Raw genomic sequence first — 11,046 nt, forward strand, 5'->3', positions numbered from 1 at the left:
GTTAGACTTAAAAGGATTTGAAAAAAACTTACTTTTTTAACGGCTTTTTTCTCATGGATGCCTTGCACTTATTGGAACTTGAAGGGCATAGGCAAACTGACATTTTAACGGAGAACACGACCAAATCAAAAAGTCAATTTTTCGGGTAGGTGGACATATGGCAGTTTGATATTCATCCACTCAATTGAAATTGATGCTCCATAGAATTGTTTTTATAAATTATTGCTTTTTGAATCTCAGCAAATGTTGTTATATTTAGGGAAAAAAATGCTTTTTCAAATAATTATAAATCCGATCAATACCGTGATATGCTCGCATTTAATTGAAGCAAAAGTATCAGAAGGTAACTAACAAATGATTATTTTTTATACAAATTAACTATTCCTAAGGTTTAAGCTAACTAAGAAGTTTTTTTTTCTTGTAGATACCTACTTGCAATAGAATAATAGCCATGACATAGGTACTACTAATACTAAAATTCATTTAGCGTTTCTAGCTAAGTAGATATTAAACACCTAGTTCCTCTATTTTAATATTTAAATTATTTTAGTACCTACATTTCACCCAAAAGTAGACTTATACTGTGCAATCGATATTATGTAAGAGCAATTAATAATAATTTATATTCCTACAATGATTCCTATTAATATTGGTTATTTCTAAGAGATTATTTTACTGTGTTTTATACGAAAAAAATCCAAAGAGTAAGAGTTTGGCTGTGCTTCCAAATGATTTAGACAAGGAGAAGACTGAAAAAATATTGTCAGCTATTTTTTATAATGTGTATTTTGTACTTTTTAATATATTGTTAAATATTAAATTCTATTTTATCATGATTTTCTAGCACGTTGTTTCATTTCATTCGATCATGATCTGTGATTCTACTATTCTAAGCGTCTACTACCCAAAGATTAAATAAACAAAGTGTTATCACAACGCCCATACGATCCAATCCGAATAAGGGTGCCTTTCTTCCCACCAGAGATTTGCTATGCGTCATTATATGGATCATTAGGGTTCCGTATCCAAAATGGCAAAAACGGAACCCTTATAGTTTCGTCATGTCCGTGTGTCCGTCTGTCCGTCTGTCCGTCTGTCACAGCCGATTTACTCGGAAACTATAAGTACTACAGTGATGAAATTTGATGGGAATATGTGTTGTATGAACCGCTACAAAAATATGACACTAAATAGTAAAAAAAAGAATTGGGGGTGGGGCCCCCCATACATGTAACTGAGGGATGAAATTTTTTTTTTCGATGTACATACCCGTGTGGGGTATCAATGGAAAGGTCTTTTAAAATGATATAAAGTTTTCTAAAAATCATTTTTCTTAAAGTGAACGGTTTTTGAGATATCAGCTCTCAAAGTCGTAAAAAGTATGTCCCCCCCCCTCTATTTTTATAACTACGGGGTATAAAATTCTAAAAAAAATAGAGGTGATGCATGCTAATTAACTCTTTCAACGATTTTTGGTTTGATCAAAGTATCTCTTATAGTTTTTGAGATAGGTTGATTTAAGCTACGGAACCCTTTGTGCGCGAGCCCGACTCGCACTTGGCCGGTTTTTTTATTTTGTTTTTGATTTTATCTCGGTCGTATAAAATGCATCAAAACTGAGCTTGTCAATGAAACACTGTCTAAAGTTGCGATGCGATAGTGTTCGTGTAGGTATCTAAAAAGATACACCATGTGCTTGTAGTTGTACACTATCAGCGTTTATAAAAAACGATACATACATAAAAAAAAGGTTTACTGTTTCCGCCCGGGATCGAACCGGGGGCCTTGTGCGTGTGAAGCACACGTGATAACCGCTACACTACGGAAACTTGACATCTATAGCCAAAATAGTCATTAATATCACGACTCCTACATCTAAATCTGTCTGGCTGGAAATGAAAGTTAAATCACGGTTGATAATAGTTGACGATCGAACGCGTGGCCGCGGTCTCCTGGCAGACAGAAATACTCGGGGAAACCTGCTCAATCAACTCCATCCACATCAGTTTACTATTTTGCCTCTCAGTCTCGCGGCTGAGTCGCCCGCGATCGGACGCGTATCGTGTCCTCCACCTATTGTCGGTGTTTAGTTTTCATCTTCTGGCTTTTTAACCGCGAGCCCCACACAAACCACCGCCATGGATCCCGAGGCGTTCTTGGACCTGGCCAACCAGGTCATCAAACTGAAGATGTTCCCGTATTTTGACATCGCACACTCTTTATTATGCGCTCTGTCGGTGCGAGAGGATTTGGGAGCCGGTAAGTTTATTAAATCATTCCGTTTGAACGATTGCCCGCCAAATAGACTGTAAGTGCACCATATCCGTATCCTGTGATGATGGGTTTAATACATTTATTCCAAAATTAAACGTTGTCGGGCTACGCCGACCGAAATAAAAGATCTGAATAAGGTTAAAAATAGACCGCTTCCCTGTACCTTCATTCCGCATAGCTGAATGTCGGACTACTGTAAATTATGCGCATAAAACCATCTGAAATAACTAAATTCTCCATGATTACTTATACAAAAATTGTTTCTCATTATTTACAGAGATTAGATATCAATTAAACTGCATTTGCTATCTTGTAGATTAAATATTTGTGCCTTTAGGTATATCTTATCATAAAATAATGGGCACTAAGGATTTTTTCAGGACAAAAAACTTTTATTAACAGCTCCTTATTTATAATTGCAATCAAATTGCAGCATAAAACCTTCCTTATTTGCGGTTGCAAATTGTAGAATGCAGGCGCTCTAAAATTTGGTGAACAGGGGTTTATAATTCTTCGTCTACTAAATCATAGATGGCGCTGTAAACAAAAATATAATAGTAGTTCCTTACTACTATTTAGCGAGTTAACTATTAATTATTCCTTTACAAATAATAGTGGACAGTAGGATTGAAGTTGTTTGTAACGTTGAAACGTAAAAAATGCAAAAGAAGATTTTCACAGGGCTCGTCCGGGATTTGAACCCGGGACCTCTCGCACCCGAAGCGAGAATCATACCCCTAGACCAACGAGCCGTGCCTACTAACGCCGAAATCATCAAATCTTTACTACATTCTCTGACGTCATCGGCAATGACGCGGCTTACGTAGTACGAACGATCCGCCATCACCGCAAAAATGGAGAAGTGAATTTTATTTCGCTAGAATTTTTGTTTCTAGCGGAAATTACATTAATTTTATTTTAGATTCAATATATTATAATAAATACCTATTTTCTAAGTGTGTGCTTAAGATTTCCGTAGTCCGTAGGGTGGCGTCGAAAGCCATAATACGTCTACCTAGTTTGGTTTTCGATGTGTATTGCGTTAGGTTAACATTTATGCTCACACTATTATAGTTGTACTTACCTACTTTAAAATTGACGTTGTATACCTACTACCGATGTTTGTATACTTATGAATTAAGATATTTCTATTCTTTCTATTCTATTACTTATACTTACAGTTCAATTATGTATATACTCCTGAAAACGGAAGTGGCCGTATTTAATCGGTATACCAGCAGCAATCTGTTAAAAAGCCATTATCAAACGGTATTTAATTTTTAAAATGTCAGCAGTTAGGTAAATAACTGACAATGATAAAAAGTACAAAATTTATCAAACATTTAACATAAAATCCACCCTCGCTTCGTCAAAAATAAAAAACAAAAAAAAAATAAAACAAACAAACAAACAAAACACAACTTACTTAGCTAAATAAACCACCCCAGGACGCACCCGACCCAAAAGTCCCCATAACGCTAGCTGCGTTGCTGCCAAATGATAAAAAGTATTTGCAAAATCGACTCTTTATATTTATTGTCATGACTTTATAGTTGGACTGTACTTTACCATGTAGGTATTAGAAGATAGCTTAATTTTTTTTCATTTATAAATAAATAAATATGTGGGGCATCTCACACACTGCCATCCGACCCCAAGTTAGGCAGAACGCAGAACCTGTGTTATGGGTGTCGGCAGGTGATATATCTACAAAAATATATAGATAGATACATACTAAATATAAATATCAACACTCATGACCCGAGTACAAATATCTGTCTTTAAACAAATATCTGCCTCAGCCGGGAATCGAACCCGGGACCTTCGGCATAGCAGTCAGGGTCACTAACCATACTACACCATTCAGCCGTTATCTACCATACCCTTAATTCCTCAGGAGCCAACGGCTTCTCCCGCAAGCACCCCCTAGCCTGCTGGCTGTCGACGATGCTGGTGATCTTCGCGGGCGGCATGGTGGTGAACGGGCTGCTGGGCGAGCCCGTGCTGGCGCCGCTCAAGAACACGCCGCAACTGCTCATCGGCACCGTCACCTGGTAAATAAAGGACTAAAGATGTATATAAATTGGAGTATAGCTTTTGTTGGAACAACGCAGACTCGATCATTTATACTCAACGTCTCTAGCCCGGCGTGCTTTGTGCTACCTATGAGGCCAGAGAACGCATGGTAAGCGGAAAATAAAACAGCTGAATCGAAAATGTGATACAACTTTACAGCCGCACTGTTATTCACTTGTTAGTCTTGTGACACGTTGTGACTACTGCATCAGAAATCATTCTTCATTATGAATTTACTCGGTCTCCCAGAGGACCAACCAGGGAAGAATGTTGTCTCCTTCCCAACCTCCCTTTATCTGATATCAAAACTTATCAATAAAATCCCAATCTTCCTCTTCCAGGTACATAGTATTCTACACTCCGTTCGACGTCGGCTACAAAGTTGCCAAGTTCTTGCCAGTGAAGGTGGTGGCTTCGGCCATGAAGGAGATCTACCGGGCCAAGAAGGTCTACGACGGAGTCAGCCACGCCGGGAAACTGTACCCTAACGCTTACGTCATTATGATCATTATTGGTAAGCCAGTTTTTTTTATATTTGCGTACCAGTAAAGACCAGGAACGTAAGAAACCTTGGGTCCAAGACGAAAACAAAAGCTATAGAGCAGTGTTTTTCAACCTTTTTCATGACGCGACCCCCCTGGTATTAAAAAATATTTCGCGACCCCCTTGACCCTTCGGTTTTTTTATCATTTAGGTATGTATAAAGGGGCCAAAAAAATGGGGGTTTTGTTTTATTGGCGACCATTTAAAAGGTCCTAAATATAGTCAAAGTATCTTATTAGTTTTGTTAAATACATGGTGTTGCAAAAAGGGTATACTAAGCCGAAACCTACATGTACATCATGGTATATCTAAGTCGGAAAATGAAATCAAAATTTCAAAACTCGCGAAAAAAATACCCATTTTGCAACATCCTGTACAATTCATTTCTGTTATTATTAACAGCCTCTGTATTCACTTTGAAAAATCTGAAAAGAGTAATATAATTAATTTAGACGTAATTTTGAAAACCATTATACATTCTGTGTAAAAAGCTTTATTACTTACTTATACACAGAGTAGTATTTTATTAAAGTTAATATTATTTTCTGCATTTATTGAAAGCAAACATGACCTGAATCAATCAAAAAACCTTCTCTTGTGGAAGGCAAGATAAAGTAAGAGTAGACTCGAGCTAATTGTAGGTATCAACAAAAGATTTCTCGGGAAAACTACAGATTTATTAGTAGTTTGCTATAAAAATCTATGCTCGCAAGGATTGAGTAAAATGCCTATAAATGATCGCTGATCTATCATATTATATACAATATCAAGAAATATTAATTAAATTAATTGTCTTTATGATTTTTTTTTCACTGAAATACACAGTTATTTCGATCTCTGGCGACCCCCCTACAGAAGCTTCGCGACCCCCCAGGGGGTCGCAACCCACAGGTTGAAAAACACTGCTATAGAGTACCTACCTATACTATATAAAACAAAAGCGAACGATTTTTTGCAACACGATCTGGCGCTCTCATCTTCGCTTTCACCTAGGCCTGAAAATGTTAGTGGTTCTGGCAAATTGCATTTACCTAACTACAATCAGGCACCGGCTATTATAGAATATTTGCCTGAATGGTCGGACAAGGCACATGATCGCGAACGGTGGACAGTTTATCATGTTGCCTTTGCCCAGCAGTGGGAGACAAAACAATACACAACTCAAAAACTGAATGGTTTCACAACTCAAAAACCGAATGCTTTGGTCAAACTCCGATAAAAACGAAGAATACAGGCTTTATATCTTTTATATATTGAAACTAACCTGTGTCGTGCCCTCTGGCAGGTACCCTGAAGGGCAACGGCGCCGGGTTCACGAAGCTGGTGGAGCGGCTCATCCGCGGCGCCTGGACGCCCACCGCCATCGAGACCATGCAGCCCAGCTTGTGAGTTTCATTCATACACTTTAAGATAATAAATAGTCTTTATTAGTACACTAAAACCCCAGGCGCAGGCTGTTATACCTATAACTTCATCTTATCTTCGGTCTTATCTCTGAAAGCGATTTCTTCCAGACAACCTTTGGGTGGAATGATATTACATTCGATAAAAAGGTACATAACTAATAGGTCTAATAGTATGCCATTTGGCCGCCGATGACATGAGGTTGCCGGTTTCTATGTATGTGTTTCTATGGACGTTTAATCGAGCGATAGCCTATCCCGCTGGCTGCTAAATGAATGCCATAGAAATAAATAAAATAAATAAATTGAATTTGAATTTGAAGTCCATACACTTTTATGCCCTAGGGCCCTATACCATAAACCTATAAGGAATACCCAACTCTAACAATACTAATCTCTCCCGCAGCTACACCAAGGCGTCTCTGGTGGCGTCCATCATCTTCGTCCTGGACAAGAAGACCGACATCATCTCTGCTCCTCACGCACTTGTCTACTTTGGCATCGTCATATTCTTCGTCTACTTTAAGGTGAGCTATGGATTTAGGTTAAGTATATAACTTTTAAGCTTTTTAAGTTAAGCTTTTTTACGAGCTGATTGTACTTAGTTATTTTAAGAGGCTGAACTCGACTGGAGTATAAGTACTGAAGACGTGCGTTGTCCTTGTTGTAAGTTGTAAGCATGGAAGTAGAAAAAATATTATTATTTATCACCCTTTTGGACCGACCACCTGGTGGTTAGATAAGAAAGGCCGAGGTAAAAACGGGTCATCATCAGTCCTCGGCTTATATTATATCTGGGTACCTGTATCAGCTATGAATACATTATGTGTAATAGTAAATAAACTAACGAACTACCCTGAGCTATCTATCAAAATAACAAAAGAGAGTTTAGGTAGGTACTGTTCACGTGAAGTGGCTCTCGTTTGCGTAATTTGCTTATCACGTCGAAACTCAAGGTTGCTGCCATTGCTCTTTGTGTCATGCCGACTCATGCCGTTTCGCAAACACAAAAACCATAATAGTTAGACACTTGAAAGTTGATAGTTTGTTATCTATCCAGCTACTATGGCTGTGAGGTCATTAGCCCGTTGTTGTTTGTGTTACGGTTTGCTGAGCATTGAAGTTCGTACGGCCATAAAAATACAAAAAAATCCTCACTTTCATTTCAGATTTTATATACCTATATTACCTATGCAACTATTTATTTTCGATTAGATTACGGGCCTAATGTAAGATGATAAAGTTGCAACTAATTAGATACGTTGGTATCCTATTCAGTTATGTACTTAACTAGTTAGGTAATAATGAATAGGCGATTGGTTAGTTTGACAAAGACCAACTTCAGGAACATTCAACTTTTTTGGACCGAATTGAAACTGGCGCTGTTGAAACTACTTACTCTATCTCGTCGAGAAACATAGAACAAGAATTGTTCAAAACATACACAATACATTTTGTGACAATGGCCCCTGTAATAGGTGGTATACCCCGCCCGCCCATCCCTGCTATCTTACATTTTATTAATATCCTCCTGACAAATATTACTCCTTTTTCCAGCTCTCCTCAATCCTGCTGGGCATCCACGACCCCTTCGTGCCGTTCGAGAACCTGTTCTGTGCTCTCTTCATGGGCGGCATCTGGGACTCGCTGGCGAAGCTGCTCGGCAAGGGACAGCCTAAAGAAGAGTCTAAAGACGCTAAGAAGACCAATTAGGAGCGACTTGTAAGTGTTTTTTAATTAACCCTTATTTTGAACTCTAGAAACTTGAGATACGGGTGAAAACCAATGAAAAAATTGTAAGTATTGCCATGCTTATAGAGTTATAGAGGTTTTATGCTTGCGCGATTTGCCAAGCTACGACTTTCAGAAGGCCCAGCACAATTTTCGGCGTGAAAAACGCGTACGTACTTGCATCAAGACGTGACAAAGGTTTTCCGTCGTTGTGCTCGCTCCCGAGGTTGCACTTTGCAAGTGCACATTTATCATTCCACCTTATTAATATTAAATATAAGGTACTTTTATCTAACTTTGGCTCGTAAATATAAGTAAGTAAGTATGTACGGTGGCCTGCGCCTAAAAGTATACAGGCGGAGTTTTTAAAATAGCGATCTCAAGCGCACATGCTGCTCAAGCACATCCACATAAACACCACTGCTACACACATCACACACAACACGTCCCCGGATTTATAACAGATGTAGCTGGTCCCTTCATCATCAGGGATAGCTATTTTCAAAACTCCGCCTGTATACTTTTAGGCGCAGGCCACCACCGTACTTATATATTTGGTTGCGCTATGTCTATGTACGGTGGCCTGCGCCTAAAAGTATACAGGCGGAGTTTTTAAAATAGCGATCCCTGATAATCAAGGGACCAGCTACATCTGTTATAAATCCGGGGACGTGTTGTATGTGATATGTGTAGCAGTGGTGTTTATGTGTATGTGCTTGAGCAGCATGTGAGCTTGAGATCGCTATTTTAAAAACTTCGCCTGTATACCTACTTTTAGGCGCAGGCCACCGTACCTACTTTTATTTTTCATATATACCTTAAACTAATTTCTTAATGTTTTTTTTGCAGGTCCCAACTTCTAATCAACTGACACCGACAATGAGATCGACGGTCGCGACTATAACATGATAAGTTACCAAAAAACAAAAAACATAAAAAAATCGTAAAACCTTTAAATTCACAAAAAAATGGCACAACGACCAAAGTATTGATTTCATTAGTTTTAAGTTGAACCGTACTTACTAGTCGTATACTTATTTTATGACATAGACATATTTTAGGTACTTACTTTTATTTTGACTAGCTGTATGTGAGAATACTAATGGCCGATTTCTACGTAATTAACAGTAACTAGGTAGGTATTATTGATCATTATAATTATGCCATTATAAGTGTTTTCACATACTTAGCTTTAGAATATGTTATAAGTTAAGTTATTATTACAATTCCTGATTGCCAAAGTTAATTCATAATAAAATAATTATACCTAATATGATACAGTACATACCTAGTCTGTAATTTCAAATATACTGTACAACTAGTATTCTCCTTGTAAATTATATTTTAATTTAATTTAAAACAAAGGCCCTGTAGAATGGAATGGTGTGAAAAAATATACACAAAATATATTGAGCATTGTAGTTATTTTAAGTTTATATTCTAAGATCGAAACGAGCGAATGTAAACTTCGACTTCCTTTTGTTTTTATTTAATGAAATTTGAATTAATGTATTTAATGAAAAACCTGACTAAATTGCTAGGGTGCAACCGTGGTTTAGAGCATGTTTTTCGTATCAAAATTAATGTTCTAAAAAATATATCGTCTCATAAAACATCTAATAATTTGTCTTGTCTTTGTCTGTCTAATTCGATATTTTTTATTATTTGTAAATAATCCTCTTATACGATAGAGGATCAAAATTAGATTTAAATATAATGTACTAATTATAATTGGGACTACAGAAGGAAGCAATAAAATTGTTTTTTATTATGATTTTATCATTGAGTATTATTTTTTATACCTCTTTATAAAAACACGTGTGTAGATGACGCGCGAGTGGGTTGCGTGACAAAAGTCTTCACACCATTGTCGTCCTCTCACACTTTTATCACAGGTCGCTTGTCGTGCGCTCTGTGCTATGGATACCGGTAGGTATATACATATTAAGTACATAATTATGTATACCTACATGTTAATAATGATAATCAGCAACCTACTTACCTAAACTGTAATCAGCATTTTGTAAAAGTGTGGCATTTATTTTACAACAGGCTGTTCCCGGGAGCATCGCTTCGTCTTAAAAAGTTTTCCCGTGGGAATACCGCGATATAAAGTAGCCTGTCAGGCTGTCAGCTACCTCCATACCAAATTTCATTTAAATCGATGCAGCCGTTTTGACGTGAAGAAGAAACAAACATACCTATACACATTATATTAGTAGGATAACTGTGTATTTTTGTATGGAGACTCTCCATACTTAATGGAGAGCAGGTTTGTTGGCTGGCCATTGAGCATCATAAAATGAGCAAAAAATTCCATAATTATAAAAAAGTCAACGACATGTGGTGTTCCCAGGCGGTCACCCATCCAAGTACTGACCACGCCCGATGTTGCTTAACTTCGGTGATCGGACGAGAACCGGTGTTTTCAACATGGTATGGACGTTGACGATAACAATAATGTAAAATAAAATAATTTGGTACTGAAACGGCTTACAAGCAATGATTTATGATCACAGACCTGTATTTGAGTAGACAACGCAAGTGCATGTACTTCGCGTGTTAAGGGCCCGTACAGGGTGACGTGCCGCGCCAATTTTGGGTTTTCAATGCTCTTCACACAGCACAGGCAGTGACACGCACACATGTAAGTTTGCACAGTGGGTCGATAAACTTTTACTCGCCAACTTTATTGACAATTATGTTCAAGTACATTTTGGGTGATTTTAGGGTAAGTAAGTATAATTCTTACTTACACTGGTAGGCACCAGGAAAGAGTAGAAATTAATAGGGGTGCCACTTTACTCTATACTCGGAACCCGATTAGCTTTCTCAAACAAATGTGGTATTTACTTGTAGAAAGGTAACTAAAAGTATTAAAGTGTAGATAATAAGTTTTGGGCATCCTCCAGCCAACTGAACCCCGACGACAAAGCAAAGTAAATACATAGTGTCGCAAAAGGGCTATACTAAGCCAAAAGGGGATGACTCAAGGGGTCATTCTGAACAACTTTTGTTC

The 11,046-nt window shown here is 37.7% G+C and overlaps 1 protein-coding gene and 3 non-coding genes across 4 annotated transcripts; 1 reads left to right on the plus strand and 3 right to left on the minus strand.

The window, feature by feature from the left end:
- Positions 1–1,756: 1,756 nt before the first annotated feature.
- Positions 1,757–1,829, minus strand: Trnav-cac. The gene has a single exon. It is a non-coding gene; the product is annotated as a tRNA-Val (tRNA).
- A 173-nt stretch (positions 1,830–2,002) lies between these two features.
- On the plus strand, positions 2,003–9,806 carry LOC105382826 (trimeric intracellular cation channel type 1B.1). Its single transcript, XM_011552777.3, has 7 exons — positions 2,003–2,259; positions 4,172–4,328; positions 4,692–4,864; positions 6,179–6,278; positions 6,703–6,823; positions 7,854–8,018; positions 8,877–9,806. Exons 1-6 carry the CDS (start codon positions 2,139–2,141, stop codon positions 8,007–8,009), a joined length of 828 nt encoding a protein of 275 aa, XP_011551079.1. The 5' UTR covers positions 2,003–2,138; the 3' UTR covers positions 8,010–8,018; positions 8,877–9,806.
- On the minus strand, positions 2,955–3,026 carry Trnap-cgg. Its single transcript has one exon. It is a non-coding gene; the product is annotated as a tRNA-Pro (tRNA).
- A 552-nt stretch (positions 9,807–10,358) lies between the features above and the next one.
- On the minus strand, positions 10,359–10,477 carry LOC119690678. The gene has a single exon (XR_005253677.2). It is a non-coding gene; the product is annotated as a 5S ribosomal RNA (ribosomal RNA).
- Positions 10,478–11,046: the final 569 nt, after the last annotated feature.

Source organism: Plutella xylostella, chromosome 19 (genome assembly GCF_932276165.1).
Source record: "Plutella xylostella chromosome 19, ilPluXylo3.1, whole genome shotgun sequence".
NCBI lineage: Eukaryota > Metazoa > Arthropoda > Insecta > Lepidoptera > Plutellidae > Plutella > Plutella xylostella.